At 42.2% G+C, this 26,144-nt stretch overlaps 1 protein-coding gene and 1 long non-coding RNA gene across 4 annotated transcripts in view; one reads left to right on the top strand and one right to left on the bottom strand.

The window, feature by feature from the left end:
- LOC117523944 (cullin-9) overlaps positions 1-26,144 on the top strand; it is a 376,653-nt gene that overhangs the window by 154,778 nt on the left and 195,731 nt on the right. For all 3 annotated transcript variants that reach the window (XM_034185568.1, XM_034185567.1, XM_034185566.1), the window contains exons 17-19: positions 17,541-17,631; positions 18,130-18,301; positions 20,908-21,013. In XM_034185568.1, coding sequence (XP_034041459.1) covers positions 17,541-17,631; positions 18,130-18,301; positions 20,908-21,013 — 369 coding nt within the window. The remainder of the gene's footprint in view (positions 1-17,540; positions 17,632-18,129; positions 18,302-20,907; positions 21,014-26,144) is intronic.
- On the bottom strand, positions 743-8,411 carry LOC117523945. Its single transcript, XR_004564647.1, has 3 exons — positions 8,400-8,411; positions 7,719-7,723; positions 743-883 (listed from the first exon to the last, which is right to left on the bottom strand). It is a non-coding gene; the product is annotated as an uncharacterized LOC117523945 (long non-coding RNA).

Below are 26,144 nucleotides of genomic sequence, written 5' to 3'. Positions count from 1 at the left end.
ACAAACAAGTATCAAGCTGTATTGACTAGGGCTACCCCATTTAAAGAGACCTGAACATGAGTGAAGCTGTTAACACCACAAACACCCGGAAATGGCCACTTAAAATTTCTCTACGATTTTAGAATTAGTGCCGGTGATGGCTGTAACGCCAGCAAATACAAAGTTTGTCCAAGATTGACAAAAGATGGATCAAGAAGTTACTGTGATGCTTCAAAATGCACCCCGAATTGCTATTCCGAATGGAATGGGAAGGAATGGTGCTCTGTGGAATAGAGATATAAATTAAAACCTGAGCTCTGGATTAATAAATCGTGCATGGGGTGGCGATTCTCTGGACTACAAGTTAAAGGGGCGATCTTGAGACCAGAGGATCCTTGTGTGCAGTCAAATGCCCTGTATGGCAGCACACTGACTTTGGTCTGAGTGAATGGGTGAATATGACGCATCAATGTAAAGTGCTTTGAGCATCTGCTTCAGATCGAAATAGTGCTATAGAAATGCTGTCATTTAAAAGAGAAAAAAAAAGTCTTCAGTCTTGATTGACTAAACCTGAGTTGCAGCAGATCTGCAGTTTTTATTCCCTGCTGGCCAAAGGCCCAAAGGGGGGATCATATCAAACTCCTCAAACATTTTTAGTAGGAATTTTAGGAAATGTGGTACATGTTTTTGATGTAGTTTGGTAATACGCATGCTGCATTATTGCACAAGATTGACACATCTTGGCAGAGTTATGGCCCTTGATGAACAAATCTAGACTCAGTCAGTTTCATGAGTCAGTTCTCAACTATCAGATACCTTGAAATGTTGTCAGAATGTAGCAAACACTTGTACCAAAGTAGCATTTGCCAGCGGGGGATATTGTTGCTCTCAGAAGCACTGTTGTCTCGTAAAATAGTGCAGTAGTTAAATGGGGGTCAATTGAAGAATTAGATGGGAGGGGTTCTCCCCAGAAATTTTTAGTATAGTGGTGCTGTTGGCAGTTTTCACCCAAGGTGGTGCGTTTTTGGCATGTTTCCAAAATATTGGACAATCAGGTACTTAATGGCCTGGTCCCACTGGGGAGAGGACTAATTGCGCATGAATTGAGTATACAAATGTCGGGCATTCGTTGTCGTCCGCAACAAAATTGGCCAAAATTACAGAATTCTCAGTATGAATTATGGATATATTAATAATGTATAGCGAATATATAACGTACAATCACGGTTGTATAACGCATGTATTGAGGAAACGGATCGGACGCATTGCGATTATCACAGAAGTATTACGGATGTATTAAGAATGCATTGCACATTGTTTGTGGAAACAGTGGTTTTATTGCGCATGTGTGGCATCTACATTGTGGTCATAAAAGAACCGCACTCGGGCCACTATTCACACATGACCAACGTCAAAGAAGCAGGGGAGGAAGAGGCAGAAGGCTGCTGCTGATGCAGAATAGAGGGCTCCATCTCCCACCCCACCTCCTCCAGCAACAGATAGGGTCAGGTCTCCCACCCCACCCCCTGAAGCCGCTGCTGTCAATGAGGTCCTGGAAGTCATTCCTGGACTTGGACAAGTTGATTGGTATGTTGTTGGATGGCAGCAACTATCACACTACGTCTTTGGGGATCCATAACTACATCTGTACTTCTCCACAGCTGGACTGGCAATGACTGGCAAATTTGTTGATTTCTGCCACATTATATAGTATATTGGGTTTACGTGAAGTATTTATTATGCATTCGCAAATTGTTCGCACATCAGATGCAAACCAGACATAATACAAATGCTTTATTCATGGCCATTCTGTATGCATTCGCTAAAAATTATTTTAGATTGTGATGTTGATGTGATAGGCACGCTATATATCCGTTTTACACACTGTCCCAGTCTGCTGCCAAGCCACAATACCCCGTCAGTTGTGGATAACAGCGGATATACAGCGCATAGATTATGTATTGCGTATGTAAGGCGGATGTCATCTGACAGTTACTTCAATGGCAATGGAAAAACGTGCCTCTGCGGATAATTGCGGATGTGTGCGGATGTCGGCTGACTCATACAAGCATGTTTCAAGTATATTGCGGATGTTTAGTGAATATAAACCAATTTTGTGTGCATTTCATACACAAATCTTCCTAAACGCCAGTGGGACCAGGCCTTAGTCTCACAATAGCACCCAAATCATGAACTCACACCATTTATTGAAACTAAAATGGTTACATGTACATTTCTGTCATAGATTTCATTAAAGAATGCTCAGGCAGTAATGTCGCACACAGTGATATTACTGAAATACATTTCATGAAATACATTGCACATTGAATTGACTCTGTCAGCTATCAATCGTATAAGGACAGGCTTATCCAGGAAATGGCAAGACCTTATTTAGAACATTCTTTTGGCAAATTGGGACATCCTCATGTAACTCATCTCACTCACTCATCTTCAACCGCTTATCTGGGATTGGTTCACGGGGGAAACAGCTCCAGCAGGGAACCCCAGACTTTCTTGGGCCACATTGACCACCTCCAACTGGGGGATCCTGTGGCATTCCTAGGCCAGTGTGGAGACATAATCTCTCCACCTAGTCTTGGGTCTTCCCCGGGGTCTCCGTCCAAATGGATGTGCCTGGAACACCTCCCTAAGGAGGCACCCAGGGGGCATCCTTACCAGATGCCCGAACCACCTAAGCTGGCTCCTGTCAGTGCGAAAGAGCAGCGACTCTACTCCGAGCTTCACTTTACTTCACTTTATTTATTCAGTGTCTCCAAAGGAGCAACGAGCTGTACAGCAATGGGAATACAAAAAAAAAACACAGAATAAAAGAAAAAAAAAAAAAGAAAGAAAGAAAAAAACACACCCAAACATTCAGTACACAAGGGGGACACAGTACAGACCTGGATCGGTGGAAAAAGAACCGAGTTACCTAACACGATTTGCCATCAACCCTATGAATCTACTTCTCTCCTCCGATCAGCATTCAGAACAGAGATAGCCACAGGTACAAAGGAATGCTTATATCTGTTGCTCCTCACTGTAGGAAACCTAAGCCTCACTCCACATGGCAAATAACAAAATTCACCATGGAGAGGGTGGGCCAGATCAGTTAAAATTCTCTGAGCCTTCCTCCTCACCTGTCTAGAAAACAAGTCAGACAGTGAGGTCTGTTGGGCCCCCAAAAGCTTGCTGCACAATTCTACAATATTGTGAAGTGGCTTCCTTGCTTTAATGCTGAGATTTCCGTACCAGCACATCATTGAAAAATTAAAAACCGATTCAATACAAGATTTATAAAATAGGGTCATTATTGTCCTGTCCACTTGAAAATATGACAACTTACGAAGACAAAACAGATGCTGCTGCCCCTTCTTATACAGCAGGTCTGCATTGTCATTAAAGTTCAACTTGCTATCGATCAGCGTTCCCAAGTATTTATAGTTGTCCACATACTCCACCTGTTGGCCTTTAATTGTAGTGGCTTTGGGTGAGGACATCCGTTTCCGAAAGTCAATAACCATATCTTTTGTCTTGTCAACATTCAGTTGCAAGAAGGAGTCGTCACACCACTGAACCATATCTGCCACGACAGGGCCATGTTCCCTTTCATCACCATGCAGGAGACTGATTATAACAGAATCATCTGCAAATTTTAATATATGGCGATTCTTATAGTGGCTGCAACAGTCATTTGTATACAAAATATACAAGAGAGGGGACAGCACACAACCCTGTGGTGAGCCTGTTGAGGAATGTAAAACATCAGAAAGGCAACCATTTACCCTCACTCGCTGAGATCTCCCTGTTAAAAAGTTCAAAATCCAACCTGCCATAGTAAAATCCAGTTTAAAATCCTTAACCAGCTTATTTATTAAAATATGTGGTTGGATAGTGTTAAAAGCAGAAGAAAAATCTAAAAAAAGAAGACGTGCATGTGCCTTAGAACTTTCTAAATGCTTCAGGACCAAATTTAAGAGGGTGGCAGTAGCATCCTCCACACCTCGACCAGCCCTGTAAGCAAACTGAAGAGGATCGAGTAAATGCTCCACCTGTGAAAGAAGTTCATTCTTCATCAATTTTTCAAAAGACTTCATTACTAATGAAGTAAGAGCCACAGGTCTAAAATCATTGAAGACCTTAGGGGATTTGGTTTTGGCCACAGGGATTATTGTGCTTTGTTTCCAAACATTAGGAACCCTCTGTTCATTGACTGACCTTTGAAATATATCAAAAAAGACTGGGCCTAATTGTTCTGCACAAGAGGATAATAAACGGCCGCAGATATTGTCTGGCCCTGGACTTTTTTTGGCCTTGATTCTTCTGAAACAGGTAACCACAGCCTGTTCATTAAAAGGAGGAGAACCTGGGCATAACAAGTCATTTTTCCATTTACAAATTTCATGATTAAAATCCAGAGACTCAAATCTCAAATAAAAATTATTAAAATCTTGGGCCAATTTTTTTCCAGATTTAGTATCATTAAGAGTTATCTTGTGATTATTATTTTTCTTCCTATTTGATCCTAAAATCAAATTTAAACCATCCCAAACGGAACCCATTTGGTTTTGGCTAAATTGTTTTTCTAGTTTGGTCTTATAACCCAATTTAGCCTTCCTGATCTCAGTTTTAATCTCCCTTTGAAGCTTTAGCACCTCTTCCCGATTTCCCTCACGAAAGGCTTTCATTTTTCTGTTAATTAAAATCCTTACAGATCTTGAAAACCAAGGTTTACTGTTCGGATATATTTTAACAGTCTTTTTAGGAATCAAAAGATCTTCACAAAAGGTTACATAGCTGCTGATAACATCAGTCAGCTCATCAATATCAGATGAGCTTTCTTTAAAAATATCCCAGTCAGTGCTTTCAAAGCAGCCTTGAAGGGCCCATAAGAGCATCCTCTGTCCACAGCTTGGACTGCCTGGTCAAAGCTCTGCCCCTCCTCAAAACAGAGCGATACGTTGGGATGAGCTGCACGCAGTTGTGGTCAGAACTTCCCAAAGGTGGGAGAGAATAAGACCTATATGCTCCTTTAACCGAACCATAACACATGTCAAGGATTTTATTTCGCCTAGTTGTGCATGTGACATACTGATAAAAGTTCCTCAGAACATGCTTCAGAGAGCATTGGTTAAAATCACCAAGAACAAAGATGGGTGCATCTGGACATCTAGACTGCAGTTTTTGAGTCACATTAAAAATAGTCTCAGACGCTCTGTCGACTTTTGCTTTGGGATGCACATACACCACAATAACAAATATTTGTGGAAATTCTCGGGGTAAATATGGTGGCCGTAAGGACACCGCTAAAAACTCTACATCTTCAGTGCAGAGTTTGTCTCTCACAATGACATTCTTACACCAGCGCTCATTGACGTAAAGACACACTCCTCCCCCCTGTGATTTGCCAGTCACATCTACGTCACGATCAAGACGAAGGGGTTCCCCGAAGTTATCCAGTGCCAAATTTGCATCAGCGTAATTTGCCGTAAGCCAGGATTCCGTTATCGCTATCAGGCACGCCTCCCTGAATTCATGTTGGAAACGTATTTGTGCCTGTAGCTCGTCCACTTTGTTTCTAAGTGACTGAACATTCATGAGAATCATAGACGGCAGGGGAATCCGATTCATGGCTTGTCTCTGCTGACGCGCGCCGCCCCTTTTCCCTCGCTTCCTGGTTTTGCGAGGAGAAACATATTGAGAGTTTTTAAAATAATCCGATAAATCAACTCTCGGTAAAAGGAGGTCCAAAGTAGGGTCCGCAGGCAATGAATATTCCCATTGCAGAAGAAAATCCCTGCTATACTGGATACGCGTAAACTCTCCAGCGGGAGGGCTGAGGCTGTTGACGGCATGACACAGCGTCCACAGCAGAAACAGAGCAACAAGCTCCATTCCCAACACAATGTTCAATGGGCAATTAAAACAGGTCCTTCTTCTTAATGCACAAGTCAGAAACTTGTTACACACCTTGATACTCAAACAGACTCATATATCAAACACAAGACAGAGACGTTCCCATATACCGCTGGTCGCTGCACGAGCATGCGCCCTCGATCACCCACAGATCCCCACAGATGACCGAGCTTCTCACCTTATCTCTAAGGGAGACACCAGCCACCCTCGTGGTGAAGCCCATTTTGGCTGCTTGTACCCGCGATCTAGTTCTTTCGGTCATGACCCAACACTCATGACCATAGGTGAGAGTAGGAACGAAGATTGACCAGGAGGTCGAGAACTTCATCTTTTGGCTGAGTTCCCTTTTCATCACAACAGTACCGTAGAGTGAATGCAACACCACCCCTGCTGCACCGATTCTCCAACCAATCTCATGCTTCGCTGTCATCTCACTTGTGGACAAGACCCTGAGGTACTTGAACTCCTTCACTAGGGGCAAGACAGTATTCCCTACCCAGAGTAGACAATCCATCGGTTTCCTGCTGAGAACCATGGCCTCAGATTTAGAGGTGCTGTTCCTCATCCCAGCCGCTTCACACTTGGCTATGAAGCAATCCAGTGAGTGTTGGAGGTCACAGGCCGATGAAGCCAACGTGACCACGTCATCTGCAAAAAGCAGTGATGAGATCCTGAGCCCACCAACACGGAAACCTTTCTCCTCCCTTGACTATGCCTCGATAGCCTGTCCATGAATATCACAAACAGGATTGGTGACTAGGCACAGCCCTGGCGGAGGCCAACCCCCATCGGAAATGAGTCTGACTTACTGCTGAGCACACGAACACAGCTCTTGCTTTGTTAGTACAGCGATTGTATGGCCCTGAGAAGGGACCCCCTCACTCCATACTCCCACAGTATCTCCTGGTGTACCCGATCATATGCCTTCTCCAAGTCCACAAAACATGTGTAGACTGGATGGGCATACTCCCAGGCACCCTCCAGGATCCTTGTGAGCGTGAAGAGCTGTTCGTGTTGTGATTCTGCCCCATCAGCTTGTTTGACTGGGTTTTTGAGTTACCTTTGTTTTTGTATTAATTGTATGTGGGTTTAATCATCTGGGTTATTGCTTTGTTGGTACTTCTTATTTGTGTTATTCTGATTTCATGTGGTTGGGTTTTCTTTTGATGGTTGTTTTTGGGGCCTTGCTATTTGTTTTCCTTGCACCTTTGATTATTGTGTGATCACCATTCCATTTAGTTCTGTACTCCATTGGCCATTTAGTTTCCTTTCCAGGTGTTCTTTCCCCGAGTGTCCACTTGGTGTCGCCCTGTTTTACTGTGCACTTCACTCAACATTAATTAATTTCCTGTACATTATTTTCAGTATGTTTATTCCTGTTATTATGGGTGTAAATCACAGACAGCTTCACACATTTAAGATATTTATTTAACTCAGGCAGGAGTTAAATAACAGGACATATCACAGTGAGCAATTTAATGACAAAATTCAATGAGCAATGATTATATGAGGCTCAGATAATTTGGTTTCCTAGCTGGAGTTTAGGGAGTTAAATTCCTCCTAATCAGCAGGGAATTTACCTTGGTATTTATTAACTTGAGAGAAGATTAATGATTTTGGATAGAGTTAAATAAAGCCACTCCGTTTATCTGACATCGTAGCCCGGTCTTACTTGGAAGGCGCTGTGCAGATCAGTCTCCGTTGGTCAGGTGCTGGAATAGTCTCCGTTCAGTCGACACGCCATCCATCACACAGCTGCTTCAGGGACCTTGACAACGAAGCTCTGCCGGTCAACCCGCCCAGTTTAGTTGGTTACCGGGGACTCTTTCTATTGTTATGCTGGAACTTCTGACGGTGATTCAAATCGCTGTTGACGTCTTGGCTGACCCGGGTGTTTTTATCTCTGCAGCGCTCCGTAGTCTGGGCCATCAGAATAAAGGTTTGAGTGTCTTTATTCTCTATCAAAAATCAAAAATTTGTCTTTCCTTGTCATAACTTTGGAAGCTGCGTCAAATCAAAACTCAATACAAAAATAGCTGACTTTAGGAGAAAAATGTTCATGAAAGAAATTTGGAGTTGAAGAAGAAAAATTTGAATAATTATTAATTAATGATATTAATTATTAATCTATTAATTATTTATTAATATATTAATTAATTAATAAATATTAATTTTTAATTAATTACTACTCATTATTAATTAATTATAATAATAATAATTAATTTGAAAAATCGAAAAAGGAACTTAAAGGCGCCTGCATGTTTAACTTTACAAAGGTCGAGCAAAAGTTATCTGTCGAAAAAGGAAAAGTAATTTCTTATTGGCACGCACAAACAAGAATTGAGTTTTAAGCAGCACGTGCTTTCAAACAGTCGTAAATCTAACGGCTATGCAGCGTCTTCACACTCAGGAAAAAGAAAGATGCAGAAAGTTAAGAGCGTGAAATTTCCTGGGCGCAGGCTTTTTAAAGGTTTAAAAGCTCCACCCCCAAGAATTCTGGGTACTGTAGTTTTTCTGAGTTTCTTTGTCTGGTTTTATATATATAAATCATCGTCTGTTCCTAAATTTCCGCTTTGAAACCAAACAAGTCCTGTAGGATAACTTGTAAATGGTTTTCCGTGGAAATACACACACAACACAGTTCTATCGGAGAGAAAGCACATTAGGTAAACTTTCCACAATGAACAGAGTATAACATACCAGGAATAATAGTCATGCATGAGGTTAAATGGTCACATTTTGTTGTTTTTTTTCTTTTTGTTGCAACAATATAATGCAATACAATTTTTCTTTTAAACGTGGTTACAATTCAAATCTACACGAGTTGGTCACATGCACTTACCCAATTTCTCCAACAGGGGTCACTCTTATTCCATGGGCTGGATTTTGGATTTCCTTACAAAATGTGAAACAGGTCAATACTAGATTGATTTTAACCAGAGAAACTGGACTGTCATCATCGAGTTGATGGCAATTCTTTAGTGAGCTGTTTTTTTCTTGAGTCTAGTTGGAAAGACATATGTTTAGGATTTTTAGGAAGAAGGTATGTCTTTCTGTGGTTTGTTTTTCTTTATGGGAGAGGAGCTGGCACATCTGGTTTGGGGTGTTGATAAGATAATTCATAGCTCTGTGAGGAATGTACTTTGGGGAGTCTTAAATCCTGGAAAGGGTGGGGGTTTATGACACTGAGCCATCCTTTATCGGTTCGGAAGGTCTCCCTTTGGCACCTGGAGATACACCAGGGCTTGCTGTGTTGTGTTTTTCCTTTTTGAAGAAACTTTCATGGCTTTTGCTTATACAAACTTAGGATGTTGAATGTTGGTCACAGCTTTCCGTTACATGGGGTTTCTGTTGTATTATTTTCTGAGGGTTTCTTTCTTGGATCACTTCTGGTTTTACACATTTGGTTCTGTAGTCTATCTGTATCTGTCATTTTCTGTTTCTTCTTTTACTGTGGTACTTGAGTTAGATTTATCTTGTATTTATCTTTAGGCTCAGGTTTTATTTTCAGTCACCTTATGTTCAGTGTTCACATGCTTTTTGTCCTTCCTCAGTTTCCTTAGTTACCACACCTGTACTAAGTGGCTCGTTGGTTATTTAAGTCCTCACCTGTGCTCTGTTCCTTGCCGTCTGATTCTCGCTCCTGCTCTGAGATCTCTGTTGTTCCCATGTCTTCAGGTTTTGTGTGTATTTTGTGCAATTATTCCTTTCCCAGCCCCTCATCAAGTTTTTGTCTTTTTTTCCACTAAGTCCCTTTCCTCCGTGGGTGTTGAATGCTGTTTTTTTTGTTTTGTTTTCCTCTGTGTGGATTTTTTGACTACTGGATTTCACCTGTAAATAAATTACTTTGGATTGGAACTTATCCTTTGAGTTTTGCTGCCTGCATTCTGGAGCTTGTTTTCGGAGTATTTACAATCATAACAGGTCAGTTAATCCACGACAGAACCCACATTGTTCCTCTTCAATCAGAGGTTCGGCTATTGGCTGAACCCTCCTGTACCCTGTAGTAGGCTTTACCAGGGAAGCTGAGTAGTGTGATGCCGCTGTAGTTGGCACACACTCTCTGGTGCCCATTTTTAAATTTGGGGACCACCACCCCCGTTCGCTACTCCTTAGACACTGTCCCAGAACTCAACACAATGTTGAAGAGACGTCTCATCCAAGACAGTTCCTCCACACCCAGAATCTTCAGCATTTCTGGACGGATCTCATCAACCCCCAGCGCCTTGCCACTGCAGAGTTGTTTGACTACCTCAGTGACTTCCACGAGGGAAATTGATGAAAATCCTCCATCAGCTTCCTGCTCTGCCACTCCTAAAGAGGGCACTCCGTTCTGATGCAGAGGTTCCTCAAAGTGTTCCTTCCAGTGGCTGATTATATCCTCAGTTGAGGTCAACAGAGTCCCATCCTTACTGTAGACAGCTTGGACGGTTCCCCGTTTTCTTCTCTCGAGGTGCCTCACGGCCCACCAGAAGCACCTTGGTGTCGACTGAACGTCCTTCTCCATGGTTGCCCCAAAATCCTCCCACACACACTGTTTTGCCTCCCCCACAGCAGAAGCTGCTGCCCTTCGGGCCTGTCGGTAACTTGCAACTGCCTCTGGAGTCCTCAAAGGTAACATATCCCGGAAGGAGTCCTTCTTTAGTTGGACGGCTTCCCTGACCACCGGTGTCCACCACGGTGTTCGAGGGTTGCTGTCCCTTGAGGCACCTAGACCTTCAGGCCACAGCTCCCTGCTTCAGCAATGGAAGCTTTGAACATTGTCCATTCTGGCTCAATGCCCCCAACCTCCACCCTCATGTATTGTAATAAATAATCTGGAGAAATCAAATCAATTTAATTTATATAGCGCCAAATCACAACAAACAGTTGCCCCAAGGCGCTTCATATTGCAAGGCAAAAGCCATACAATAATCACAGGAAAAACCCCAACGGTCAAAACGACCCCCTATGAGCAAGCACTTGGCGACAGTGGGAAGGAAAAACTCCCTTTTAACAGGAAGAAACGTCCAGCAGAACCAGGCTCAGGGAGGGGCAGTCTTCTGCTGGGACTGGTTGGGGCTGAGGGAGAGAACCAGGAAAAAGACATGCTGTGGAGGGGAGCAGAGATCAATAACTAATGATTAAATGCAGAGTGGTGCATACAGAGCAAAAAGAGGTGAATAAAAAGAAACAGTGCATCATGGGAACCCCCCAGCAGTCTACGTCTATAGCAGCATAACTAAGGGATGGTTCAGGGTCACCTGATCCAACCCTAACTATAAGCTTTAGCAAAAAGGAAAGTTTTAAGCCTAATCTTAAAAGTAGAGAGGGTGTCTGTCTCCCTGATCTGAATTGGGAGCTGGTTCCACAGGAGAGGAGCCTGAAAGCTGAAGGCTCTGCCTCCCATTCTACTCTTACAAACCCTAGGAACTACAAGTAAGCCTGCAGTCTGAGAGCGAAGCGCTCTATTGGGGTGATATGGTACTACGAGGTCCCTAAGATAAGATGGGACCTGATTATTCAAAACCTTATAAGTAAGAAGAAGAATTTTAAATTCTATTCTAGAATTAACAGGAAGCCAATGAAGAGAGGCCAATATGGGTGAGATATGCTCTCTCCTTCTAGTCCCCGTTAGTACTCTAGCTGCAGCATTTTGAATTAACTGAAGGCTTTTTAGGGAACTTTTAGGACAACCTGATAATAATGAATTACAATAGTCCAGCCTAGAGGAAATAAATGCATGAATTAGTTTTTCAGCATCACTCTGAGACAAGACCTTTCTAATTTTAAAGATATTGCGTAAATGCAAAAAAGCAGTCCTACATATTTGTTTAATATGCGCTTTGAATGACATATCCTGATCAAAAATGACTCCAAGATTTCTCAGAGTATTACTAGAGGTCAGGGTAATGCCATCCAGAGTAAGGATCTGATTAGACACCATGTTTCTAAGATTTGTGGGGCCAAGTACAATAACTTCAGTTTTATCTGAGTTTAAAAGCAGGAAATTAGAGGTCATCCATGTCTTTATGTCTGTAAGACAATCCTGCAGTTTAGCTAATTGGTGTGTGTCCTCTGGCTTCATGGATAGATAAAGCTGGGTATCATCTGCGTAACAATGAAAATTTAAGCAATACCGTCTAATAATACTGCCTAAGGGAAGCATGTATAAAGTGAATAAAATTGGTCCTAGCACAGAACCTTGTGGAACTCCATAATTAACTTTAGTCTGTGAAGAAGATTCCCCATTTACATGAACAAATTGTAATCTATTAGAGAAATATGATTTAAACCACCGCAGCGCAGTGCCTTTAATACCTATGGCATGCTCTAATCTCTGTAATAAAATTTTATGATCAACAGTATCAAAAGCAGCACTGAGGTCTAACAGAACAAGCACAGAGATGAGTCCACTGTCCGACGCCATAAGATCATTTGTAACCTTCACTAATGCTGTTTCTGTACTATGATGAATTCTAAAACCTGACTGAAACTCTTCAAATAGACCATTCCTCTGCAGATGATCAGTTAGCTGTTTTACAACTACCCTTTCAAGAATTTTTGAGAGAAAAGGAAGGTTGGAGATTGGCCTATAATTAGCTAAGATAGCCGGGTCAAGTGATGGCTTTTTAAGTAATGGTTTAATTGCTGTCACCTTAAAAGCCTGTGGTACATAGCCAACTAATAAAGATAGATTGATCATATTTAAGATCGAAGCATTAATTAATGGTAGGGCTTCCTTGAGCAGCCTGGTAGGAATGGGGTCTGATAAACATGTTCATGGTTTGGATGAAGTAACTAATGCAAATAACTCAGATAGAACAATCGGAGAGAAAGAGTCTAATCAAATACCGGCATCACTGAAAGCAGCCAAAGATAACGATACGTCTTTGGGATGGTTATGAGTAATTTTTTCTCTAATAGTTAAAATTTTGTTAGCAAAGAAAGTCATGAAGTCATTACTAGTTAAAGTTAATGGAATACTCAGCTCAATAGAGCTCTGACTCTTTGTCAGCCTGGCTACAGTGCTGAAAAGAAACCTGGGGTTGTTCTTATTTTCTTCAATTAGTGATGAGTAGAAAGATGTCCTAGCTTTACGGAGGGCTTTTTTTTATAGAGCAACAGACTCTTTTTCCAGGCTAAGTGAAGATCTTCTAAATTAGTGAGACGCCATTTCCTCTCCAACTTATGGGTTATCTGCTTTAAGCTACGAGTTTGTGAGTTATACCACAGAGTCAGGCACTTCTGATTTAAAGCTCTCTTTTTCAGAGGAGCTACAGCATCCAAAGTTGTCTTCAATGAGGATGTAAACTATTAACGAGATACTCTATCTCACTTACAGAGTTTAGGTAGCTACTCTGCACTGTGTTGTTATATGGCATTAGAGAACATAAAGAAGGAATCATATCCTTAAACCTAGTTACAGCGCTTTCTGAAAGACTTCTAGTGTAATGAAACTTATTCCCCACTGCTGGGTAGTCCATCAGAGTAAATGTAAATGTTATTAAGAAATGATCAGACAGAAGGAGTTTTCAGGGAATACTGTTAAGTCTTCTATTTCCATACCATAAGTCAGAACAAGATCTAAGATATGATTAAAGTGGTGGGTGGACTCATTTACATTTTGAGCAAAGCCAATAGAGTCTAATAATAGATTAAATGCAGTGTTGAGGCTGTCATTCTCAGCATCTGTGTGGATGTTAAAATCGCCCACTATAATTATCTTATCTGAGCTAAGCACTAAGTCAGACAAAAGGTCTGAAAATTCACAGAGAAACTCACAGTAACGACCAGGTGGACGATAGATAATAACAAATAAAACTGGTTTTTGGGACTTCCAATTTGGATGGACAAGACTAAGAGTCAAGCTTTCAAATGAATTAAAGCTCTGTCTGGGTTTTTGATTAATTAATAAGCTGGAATGGAAGATTGCTGCTAATCCTCCGCCCCGGCCCGTGCTACGAGCATTCTGGCAGTTAGTGTGACTTGGGGTGTTGACTCATTTAAACTAACATATTCATCCTGCTGTAACCAGGTTTCTGTAAGGCAGAATAAATCAATATGTTGATCAATTATTATATCATTTACCAACAGGGACTTAGAAGAGAGAGACCTAATGTTTAATAGACCACATTTAACTGTTTTAGTCTGTGGTGCAGTTGAAGGTGCTATATTATTTTTTCTTTTTGAATTTTTATGCTTAAATAGATTTTTGCTGGTTATTGGTGGTCTGGGAGCAGGCACCGTCTCTACGGGGATGGGGTAATGAGGGGATGGCAGGGGGAGAGAAGCTGCAGAGAGGTGTGTAAGACTACAACTCTGCTTCCTGGTCCCAACCCTGGATAGTCACGGTTTGGAGGATTTAAGAAAATTGGCCAGATTTCTAGAAATGAGAGCTGCTCCATCCAAAGTGGATGGATGCCGTCTCTCCTAACAAGACCAGGTTTTCCCCAGAAGCTTTGCCAATTATCTATGAAGCCCACCTCATTTTTTGGACACCACTCAGACAGCCAGCAATTCAAGGAGAACATGCGGCTAAACATGTCACTCCCGGTCCGATTGGGGAGGGGCCCAGAGAAAACTACAGAGTCCGACATTGTTTTTGCAAAGTTACACACCGATTCAATGTTAATTTTAGTGACCTCCGATTGGCGTAACCGGGTGTCATTACTGCCGACGTGAATTACAATCTTACCAAATTTACGCTTAGCCTTAGCCAGCAGTTTCAAATTTCCTTCAGTGTCGCCTGCTCTGGCCCCCGGAAGACAATTGACTATGGTTGCAGGTGTCGCTAACTTCACATTTCTCAAAACAGAGTCGCCAATAACCAGAGTTTGATCCTCGGCGGGTGTGTCGCCGAGTGGGGAAAAACGGTTAGAAATGTGAACGGGTTGGCGGTGTGCACGGGGCTTCTGTTTAGGGCTACGCTTCGTCCTCACAGTCACCCAGTCGGCCTGCTTTCCTGGCAGAAAGGCAAGAGCTTCTCTGAGTTTAGAAGACTAGGCCTGAAAGAAGTTTCTGTAGGAAGTATTTTAGCCGTAAGGTCAAGTGAGAGGGGAAAGTGTTAGCTTTTTAAGTATTTGAAAGTCACTGGACTCATTGAAAAGATTTAGTATTGCTGTAATGGACTGATGCAGAAGGTGGCATCAATGCAAAACACCATAGAAGACAGGGTGCTCTTGATTTATTTCACAGGGGCGTGTTTTGAGGTCGGAGGGCATTTCCGTGTTTATAAAATGCCTCGAGAAACTACAGAAATAAATAAATAAATAAAAGGACTTAATTTACTTATACTTGTTGTCAGTCTGGGTAAATCATCTGACTTGGATCCATTGATTGTGCAGCTGTCATTTCCTCAGTGGAGCCTGCGCGAGACAAAAACAAATGTGTTTGTCATGCCAAGTGGTCCCCTGTGCAAAAGCTGCTGTAGTTTGATGAGTCAGATGTGATGAAATTTGACTTTGACACTAGAAAAAAAGGTAAAATAAACAGAATTTTGTGAATAATTGTAGGGGCCGGAGCGGGCCATCATTGTCTAAATTGTATTTGCCCGATAGTGGGCCAAATCGCCACCGGGCCAGCAAGCAAATGGCAATGTCGAGCCCTGTCAAAAAAAAAAAAAAAATCTTGATGACGCCGCAGTATATCGGTGCTGTGATGAGATGATAACAGCACAGCGCCATTATTCCATTATCTGGGGAGAACCTTACAGGGGTCAAAATTAAAAGATGCTCCAATCATAATGAAAGCTATACCACATTATTTGTCTGATTTGAAAAAGGTATAGTTTGGACTGAGTATGACTGAATCTTTTGGAGTTATGTGATAAAAACAGCAAGAATGGTGACAGTTAGTTGCAGTTTGTACAGGGGTCAGAAGTTAAAGGTGTTCCAATTTTGGTTTAAAAAAAATAAGTGGGGTCAAATTATTGTTTGAGCTAATAGGATTAATAAATGGAATAGTTTCGACTGTGTTGAATGTTTGGTCTCCAAACTAAAGTATTGGATTCTATGACGTGACATATTTTGGAATCTGTACGATCAGATAAATAATGTGGTGTAGTTTTCAGTGTGATTGGAGCATCTTTTAATTCGGACCTCTGCTTCTATCACCATTTGCAGGATTCCTCTGTACATATTCTATCTGCTGCACTAAAACCACTAAATGCTGCTTATTCATGTTTAAACTTTACAAGAATTAAAAAGCAAACCAGGTGGACGAAGCAATGCAGATAATGCCCTTTTCCTGTTAATCCTAATCAAGCTGCTAATGCAGTGCCCTGGTAATCTGAAGGCCAGCCTGATAGATCAGGAGGATCGAGCACAGAGAGAAGAGAGGGCTTTGACATGATCAGTTTTCTGGACAACTTGTTGAAAAACTCACTCAAGGTTTTCTACATTGAGGAACTCAAAATTGAGCAGGCACACAGAGCACAGCACACACAGGCAATTCCCCACTCTATTGTGGTTCCAGGCACCATATCCTGTGAAGAGGCCGGTCTTTTAAAGTAAGTAAAGTGCCTTTGTCATTGTACATGTATATATGCAACAAAATTCTGCATTTAACCATCCTAATTGCAGTTAGGCACAAGCCATCTACGAGAGGAAGTGGGCAGCCTCAATCCGGTGCTCGGAGACCAACTCCAGATGTAGAGACGCTGCCTTGGTCAGGAGCAGAGAAAGTAGCAGAACATAACTAAACGTGTTTTGATTGTGGGAGGAAACCCACATGTGGAGAACATGCAGACTCCACACAAAGGCCGGGAAACAATCCCAATACCTTCTTGCTGTGAGGCATTAGTGCTACCCACTAACTGCTGTGCCGCCCATGATGAATGAACCCTGCTCTACCAGAATGCAGCTGAGGCAAGGAGGGACATGGCTGGACAAGGGCTCCCATTTAAAGTGGTGGACTCCTCTGTTGCCCCGTACCAAGAGGAGATCAAACTGCTGTCTACCTGGCAGGCGGCAGGGAGGTGGCACGACCGGGGCGGCAAGCCAGTGCAGCAGATTCCACACAGAAGAAAAGTCACCTTACACAGTATGAAGAAAAACTTTATGAATTCCCACAACTGCTGTTAGAACTTTGAATGCCACTGGAACAAAACAGCCAGGTCACATGACACACTGGAAACGAGTGCAATATTTGTTTATGTACAGTATGCACTGCCATCGAAATTGTACATACTCTTTTTTTTTTTTTATATGTAACCTTTTTTTGCTACTACATTCTTATAATTTTCTTTTTTTTAATTTGCGCTCTGGACACACCTCTTTCATTCTATTAAATTTTCCCCAACAGGGATTTTGACACTACAAAGCCTCATAAGGCTCTTTGAAAAGAGCCTCTACATCAGAAATAACCTGTCTCCTGTTGAGAATGTTTGGATAAAGTTGTCCAGTGTTTCACCCATCAACTGCATTCTAGTGGATCACAGTTTTGACAGGGCTTTTTTATTGTTTATGTGGAAATTCACTGGAACTGTGAGTATTGTGTAGCTTGGAGGCCAAATTTTTGATTTCTTTCCGGTGAACTCTTGTCCTTAAGGAATATCTTTTGACCTTTATTCTGGTCAATACTTATTGTGATCAGTTTACATATACAGAAAAATAATGAAGCCAGTATTGTGTAGAATTTTTTAATATGGCTCTGCCTCCTGATAGATGGTGTTGGGTCAGATAGAAGAGCATCGCCGCAGCCATCAGCCTATCAACATCCCTTTCTTTGACATTTTCCTCAAGAATCTGTGCCAAGGTTTGTCAACCACCATCCAGTTTTTTTTTTTTTTTTTTTGGTCATAGTTTATCTCTCTGACACTATTACATTGTGAAGGATGACTTTATATTTTGTAGGACAGTTGTCTCAAACCGTTTCCAGAAAGGGCATCCAGAGCCATGTCATTTCACTGATTCAATCAGTCCACATTTATGTTTATAGTCCTTTACAATGAACAAAAGGTGACCAAAGCTCTTTGCAATAAAATTACCGGCAGTAGGATCATATGTACAATAAAATCAGAAGAGGTACATAAAGTAAAAATGTCAGGGTGCTACATGATCTTAAAGACTACTTAAAATAAATGTCTGCAGCTTAGTACTGGGTCTAGTATTATATCACCACACTGGGTAAAGGAGATAAATTTATCAGTGAAATCTACTGCTGATGTGATTTTACAGAAATGAAAATGTCCTTACTAGAATCACTGTTGATAAATGGACTTGTGATACTGTTGTCATGGATTTTGGTTTTTAGGTTCCAGTGTGGAGCTGAAGGAGGATAAATGCTGGGAGAAGGTTGAGGTTTCTTCCAACCACCATCGAGCTAATAAATTGACTGATAAGAATCCCAAAACCTACTGGGAGTCAAACGGTTGCACCGGATCACACTACATCAACATCCACATGCACAAGGGTGTCATCATCAGGTACATTGCTGCTTCCAATATTACACTTTCTGCTGCCACTTGTACTTCTACCACTGTTACCGATGCCGTTACTACCTGATTATTACAGAAACTGATACAACCAGTACTACAAAAGTTTTCAGTGATCAATATGTATTGGCGAACAAAGACTCACACTAATACATTCTTGTTGCCCAGCTGTTCATGATGCAGGATTACATACATTGCCTGTATTTTTTTTTCCAACTTTTGTTTCATTAACAGAAATACCAACGGATATGCATTTTATCTGCTACTTACTTGACACTCCAGTTCAATTTATTTATACAGTGCTAAATCATAAGGTGCATCACCTCAAGGCGCAGGACCCAAGGTTGAGGCCTTACTCACCCTTAGCTTGTTTTAATTTTAGGAAGAAACCTTGAGCAGACCAGAGTCATCTGCTATGGACATATTCAGAAAAAGGACCCAGAAGCACAACACAAAATTGACAGTGTTTGATGCAGAGATGTGTGGCACACTCCGACATGACAAAAACAAACAGATACAATCAATCAATCAATCAACAACTTTATTAATCCCACAAGGGGCAGTTTCATTTGAGCAGTCCCTTTAAAAAAAAAACAATAACATAACAATATATAACAATAAAACTAATAAAAACAAATAAAACAGACTTAAGAATTTAAAATGAATAGCAAGAATAAATAAATAAATAAAAACAGGGCAGACCTATGGAGCATTTAAAAGTCAAATTGCCGAAGGTATAAGCAACTTTAAAAGCCGGGTGGTTCTACACACCGGGGTGCATAACGGCGTCCTAAAGGAAACAGAAAACTCTCCTAAAAGAACGCAACCTGACATGGACAAGATGATTTCAGCCTTCCGGAGTATCTGTTGATTACAAAAAGTGTGTAAGCCTCTTTGTTTCACACTGATAATCTTTGAACAGATCTTAACAATGTTGCTCATGCTGTTTGTCTTTCACTGAGAGACTGTGAAACCAGCAGATGAATGAAAAACACAAAATACTCAATAAAAGACTGATAAAAATGACAAAAGAGTTGTGTGTATGTTAAAGCTTGTAATGGCCTTTATGTAGGGTTTAAAACTACCGTTGGCCAAGTCATCGCCACCTAGTGGCACATTTATTTATTTTTCATACTCTTCCGCTCTTGGCCGTGCCCACACACAAGCACCTTCTTCTCTTTCAGTTGTTATTCTGTTGAGGAACACCAGCAACAACGGGATGTTTTGTTATCATATGTGGTGAATTGGGGTGTTTCTGAATGCAAGTCCTCATGAATTGTGCATGAGCATGGACTTTAGAACGTGTAGGGGTGGTGGCCAAGTGGTTAATGCACTTGGTTTCAGTGCGGAAGGTTCCCGGTTCGAATCCCACCCCTACCACATTTCTCCATGTAATGTGGAGTTGCGTGAGGAAGGGCATCTGGTGTAAAATTTTTGCAAATTCAACATGCAGATCCACCTTGGAATTGCTGTGGCGACCCCGAGTACAAAACAAGGGAGTAGCCGAAGGGACTTACTATGGACTTTAGAACATGTGGGATTTATCAACAGCTGACACTTACCAATATACATGTGATCAGCCTACATTGGTTCCTACAACAGCATTTAGAACCTTTTCTTCACACAGCTTGATAAATGAGAGCCCCACTGAATTAGTCCCAATCTCCACGTCACACTTTCCCTTTGTGTTGCACATTCATGAGTATGGATGAAGTTGGACCTCACCATTGTGAAGCGCCTTGGAGTGACACGTGTTTTGATGGGATACACTGCAGGCTCAAATTTAGTAGGTTGTGTTCTTGAGGACTAAAATTTATCATTATACTAAAGTCTCCTTTGAACTGTAAAGATTTTATTTTTTGTTTTGCTGAAGTCTCCTTTAGCTTGATTGATTGCTCCCTTGTAAATGGCTTTAGATAAACGCCTCAGCTTGTCTAATGTGTCTGTGTCTAATGTGTGTGAATCTAAATCTACAAACATTTAACAGGATAACATGGATAACTTTTTACCCCCCCCCCGGTACTAAATACCGGTGGATCTCGCCATCAGCATGTCTTTGTTTGTCCGTCCATTTTCACTTGTTTGTGCGATATCTCAAGAACCACTTGACCAATTTCATTCATATTTAGCATAAGGGTGAAATTGAGTGATCCCCTGACAGTTTGTATGACTGATTTGTGGGGACTGGGGGGACATGTCATCTCCTTATGACTCTTGTTAAATTACATCTTTAACATCATAAGGAAAAGTCTGTTGGAATAGTTCAGACCATGTCACGAAACCATGCATTATTTGGGGGGAGGGGGCGCTGTTGGGAATGAACATGAAGATGTTGCAGCATTCATAATGTCTTTCTTGTTCTCATAGTTCTACAGTGTCAAGGTTTCTGTGCATTCAGCACCTCTCTTCAGTTGAGATGTCCTCTGAAGTGTTAGGGGTTAGCAGTAATGGTAGCGTTGATGGTATGGGGTCAGGGGTGGAAAATACCCACTTTAGGATCTACTGTGTTGTTTTATGAAAATGATCTTACAGGCCACTACTATCACTCTTATTGTTACCGCCACTACTGACATGTGGTTTTTGGGTTGTTTGTGAAGACAACTAGTTATCCTGGTGGCCAGCGAAGACTCAAGCTACATGCCGGCTCGAATTCTGGTTCTGGGTGGAGACGACCCTGCTAACATCAACACTGAGCTCAACACGGTGAGTTAACTATTAATATGTCACTAAGGTTTTGGTTTTATTTTATGTGGTTATGAATTTCATTGTCTATGTTAGTTATGGCAAGTCCACGCATACACAAGTTTTTTAGTATTTAGCAGAGGTGGGACAAAGTCACTGTCAAGTCATTCTCAATTCATGAATCAGCATGTCTCAAGTCAAGTCTCAAGTCAGCTTGCAAACAATTGGTGGTCATTATGACTTGAGACTTGCCACTTCATGACTTGCTGGTGACTTTGTCCCACCTCTGATATTTAGTATAGTACAAGTATTTATTTATTTATTTTTTATATTTAGTCCTAGCATATTTATCTGTATAGTGATCGAGACAGTTATGGCACATTCTGAACACTGAGATTGTTCTCATCATTTTGATATGCAGCACACGGACATTATACCAGAAAGACGTTTTTAAAAATGTAATTGCTGAAAGTGTGGAAAAAAACCTAGAAAATACTCATAAACCTCAGACGGTTAAGTGCAGAGAGTCGCCTGAGTTTTATCAGGTAAACGTATTGAAGCTGCCATCAGAGCCTAGGACTTCGTGTTTTAATAAGTCTGCAAAATGCAAACAATATTATTGTCTGCCATTACCAATGAAAAATGACTGTACCTCAGGACTCAGTTTGCCACTGCAGATGACTGATTCTGCTGTGATAATGGACTTGACAGGTTTTTCTACAGTCAGCATGTGAATGCAGCATTGCTGTTACAGCCATTAAAGCTGAAACAAGAGTTACGTATGTAACTACGGTTTTATGAATTCTGGATGACTGCCAGAGGGCGGTGCTTAGCACCTGGATTATCCCATGTGCATGCGCAGAAGTCAAGATCTTATACTAACAAAGTCACATGAACATGATCTGGATGGCATCAGCCAACAATATATAAGACTGTGTCACCCAGCATTTGGTTCTTTTGGAACCTATCACGTAGACACTGAGTGACAACCAACTCTGGCGGTCATCCGAAATTCATAGAACCGTAATTACATACGTAACTCTAGTTTTTTCATTCCTTCTGACCGCCAGAGGGCAGTGCTTAGCAGCTGGATGACCACATACCAACAAGGTCACCAGGAATCTGCACTTATCAAACCTCAGTTGCAGTTCCAACAGGCCGATAATACGGCCGTCTTCAGAGGGTGAGGATCAGCCACATTAACTCTGTAGAAGGGGGTGAAAGTACAGGAGGAAGCCCACTTGCTGCAGTTGTCAGTAAGTGGAACTCCTCTTAGGGCAGCCCAGGAGGTGGATATGCCTTGAGTTGAATGACATTTTACTGGTGGAAGTTGACTGTCACTATTCCTATAAGCTTGCAATATAACGTCAAAAGTCCACTGCAGCAGTCTTTGCTTGAACAAGGCGCATCCCTTCCTGTGGCCCCCATAGCAGACAAACAGAGCATCAGTTCTACTGAACTCAGCTGTCAATTTAATGTAACATCTAAGTGCACGAACAGGACACAACAGACTAGAATTAGTCTATGCACTACATTGTGGGACAAAAACAGCCAAGGTAACTGAGTGGTTAGCATGAAAGGCCAAACCTTTCTTTGATAAAACGGAAAGTTTGGCCGAAGAGTAACCCCTGACCCATCAGAATTCCACTGCACACAGCTCTGAGATTGACAAGGCATGGAGCTTGCAAACACACTTTGCGGATGAAATAGCAAGGAGTAAAGCAATCTTAATATACAACCATCTGAGGTCACTAGCGCCCAGTGACTCAAACGGTGAAGAGCATAAGCCCTCTAGGACCATTGGAAGATCTCAGGATGGTACATGTGCAACCCTTGGAGGCCAAAGCCGGAATGCTCCTCTAATAGTAGAGATAGAAAGACCACTGTCAATGTTCCAAGCTAGCAAAGCAGCACTGGCACAGAGCAGTGCTCTGGGTCTACAACCTGTGTACTGGGCCAACGGATAAAAAGCTTCCATCTGTTATTGTATAATGCCTGAGTGGAGGGCACACAGGCATTCAGTGTCGTATGCATGACAGCTTGAACACAAGAGTTCAACATGGAGTCTGGCCCTTCAGGGTCCACACATACAGCTGAAGATCTTTTGTATGAGGGTGTCACATGCTCCATTCCACCTGAGACAGAAGCACCCTCCTCTGAGGGAGAGGCGCTCCACTGAGGAGCATCAGAATCATGGGGAACCATGTCAGCCAGAGGGTCTTGGTTCAGTGGGCTTTTTGGATCTGCGAGAGAGAACCACAGGCAGCAGTGTGTTCTGGTGTTTGAGACAAACAAATCAACTTCCGCTTTGCCATACTTTTCCCAGATCATCTGAACCACATCCAGGTTCATTTGCTACTTGCCAAGTTGCAGTTTCTGTTCTGAGTAAATCTGCAGCACAGTTCTGCACGCCCGATAGATGTAGAGACTCTGCAGGTGAGGTAAAGCCCACTGGAGCAGCTTCTGGTCTTCTCTCAGGGAATGAACAAATGTGGTGTCTCCTTGATTCTTTATATGGTAGACTGTAGATGTGTTGTCAGACTGAACAACCACATTTCCCCTCGGGCAGGGGAGAAATGCCTCAGAGCTTGGCGGACAGCCCGTACCTCTAGCACATTGATCTGCTGAGCCCTCTCTTATGGGTTCCAGACACCCCTGATCATTCTGTGATTCCACACTGCTCCCCAGCCTGAAAGTGAGACATCTGTTAAAACGACCTCCCGGCGGGAGAGCAGACAGGCCAGAAGGACACCACGTGTCATGAACTCCCTGTTTCCCCAGGGGTGGAGATGTCGAAGGTATCAGCCAGAAAGATGCACAGACCTGTTTTGAAGCAGCTTGGGGGTGAGGCCCAGGCACTTTAGCCAAATTTGTACTGGCTGCTACAATAGGAGTCCCAGAGGTACGACTGCTGACACTACAGTCCGTTTCCCCATCAGCTAGAGCAGCAGACCGCAAAGGCAGCTTGACACTTAAGCAAATTTTATCGTGCCACTGCCCCGCAATTCATCGTGTCAATGTGACCCACTTTTTCCTATTTGATGCCGCGTTGTATAAACTAATTATTTCGTAGCTGTTGATGCATTTGCTGTGAGAACTTGGCTGATGAAACCGTCTCTCATTGCTCTAGGAATCACAGAGAAATTATCTGGAACTGCTGCTTCTCTCATGTGCTTCATGAGATGGAGAACGCATTTGGAATCATCTCAAAGGAAATTATTTATAATATGTATATTGTAATGGATTGGTACAACAGTTGCCTTTTTATTCCTTCTTATAAGTTATTAATGTATCTGTAAAATTATGCTTATTTTGGATGTAACATCACACCATAATCGTTCAGAGGCTCTGCGGCAATGAGATTCGCAGGGACACAGTGTTTTCGAACAGGTAGCGCAGCGTTCACATCTAGTTCACAAAATCAGTGTATGCCAGAGATTTTGAACATTTCAAAATTTTCTTTGTGCACTTGCATGCAGTTGTGCAGTTTACGAGTTTACTCTCTGGCACACCAGATTGCGTGCCAGTTTCGGGATGAAATTAGTGAGTGTCAAGGTGGCTTAAGTCAGTCTTGCATTCCTGCAAACACAGGAGACCAGAGTGACAATATTGTCCACTCTGTGGGGAGTTGGGCAAGCTCTCATCACCAGTGAGTCAAATTAAAAAAAAAACTTTATTTGTCCCCAAGGGGAAATTCAGATTCAGTTGGTATAGAATCAGATTCAGTCAACTGAATTGGTAGTGCAATTCAGTCGATTGCAATACCAATAGAAATCACTTGTTGGCTTGGAGTTGAGTAAGTTTTTGCAAAATTCACAGATAGCCCTAGCTGTGACACATGGTTCAGTCCGGTCAAAGTGTCATTGAGTGCTTGCTCCTGGCTCGGAGCATACATAAAGCAGTCATTGAGACCATGGCTCGCCACTGGTCGAGCTGTTTCCAGGAAAAATGATCAGTGGCCTCGTACTGGGCGTCAAGCCCCGACTGCTGTGGCCCCTTGATGATTTTGAGGGGCAGCCATGACGGTCCTGTTGGTCCCATCTGTCATTTCTGGGAGGTCTACCTGTAGGTGGCCGAAAGGTGGACGCCTGGGAGGGCTGATGAGCCTGACCTTGACCCCAGGAAGCTTGTCCTTTTGCAGGGTGGAAGCCACCTGCATGCTTAGGTTGGTTAGAGGTCATTGTAATTTGGTAAATTTGCCTTAACAGCACGCTAGAAGGTCTGTTGGGCCACAGGCCGGGCATGTAGTGATCCTCTGCATGCCTCAGACAGTGGGGATTGGGCCAACCACACTTGGCATCAGGCAATGGTCGGGGTGGACATCAACCTGCCAAGCTCTTGTGACATGTAAGTGAAATCCTGGAGCAAAGCAGCACTTAGGCTGTTCCACTGTCAGCACCAGCATCCTGGAGAGACTGTGAGAGTGAGACAGGGAGTTCCCTGGATGACCAATTCAAGCCACTGTGTCATAGCTGTCTGTAAGGAGCTCATCATTGACCCTACACTATGGCTAGGGGCAACATCAGTGGGTGCTACAACCAGGCCCAGCTTCAAACCTGACCAGTCTGGCCAACCTCTCAGCCCAGTGGTATGGAAGCAAGCATCTTATGTTTCAAGTGTTCTGCTCCAAGACATTATGGGCATAAGTTATGGTTATGGCTATCCTCCACAGTCTGTCAAATTAAAAGAACCTGCTTACAGAAGATTGCAGAAAAGACAAAAAGCTATGCCTGTGTTAAATTTTGATCATGCACAAACTAGGGAGAGCTGACATTTGGCCTTCTGTATGCTTAAATCGGACATTGATGTGACTAGAAGCTACATTTTTTTTAGTTTAGTTTATTAATTTAAGGGACAATGTACAGCATCATTAAGCACAACAAGACAGAGTTGAGCTGCACCAGATTATAGCTAAATAGCTCCTTTCCATCCACAGTCCCTGGGCACATCAAATAAATTAACAATGAAAAAGCACAATATTCTAAAACTCCTCCCCCACAATAAATCACTTTCACAGACAAAGTCAGACCATATCACAGTCAGTCACAGTCAGATCATATCACATACATTCATCAACCACAGAACGCTTCACCATTCTCGACACAGTACTAATCAATTTCATTTCTACGAGTATTTAAAACACAGCTTAAGT

This window comes from Thalassophryne amazonica, chromosome 13, assembly GCF_902500255.1.
Source record: "Thalassophryne amazonica chromosome 13, fThaAma1.1, whole genome shotgun sequence".
NCBI classification, from domain to species: Eukaryota; Metazoa; Chordata; class Actinopteri; order Batrachoidiformes; family Batrachoididae; genus Thalassophryne; species Thalassophryne amazonica.
The sequence above is the reverse complement of the archived record's forward strand: the minus strand, read 5'-3'. Positions and strand labels throughout refer to the sequence as shown.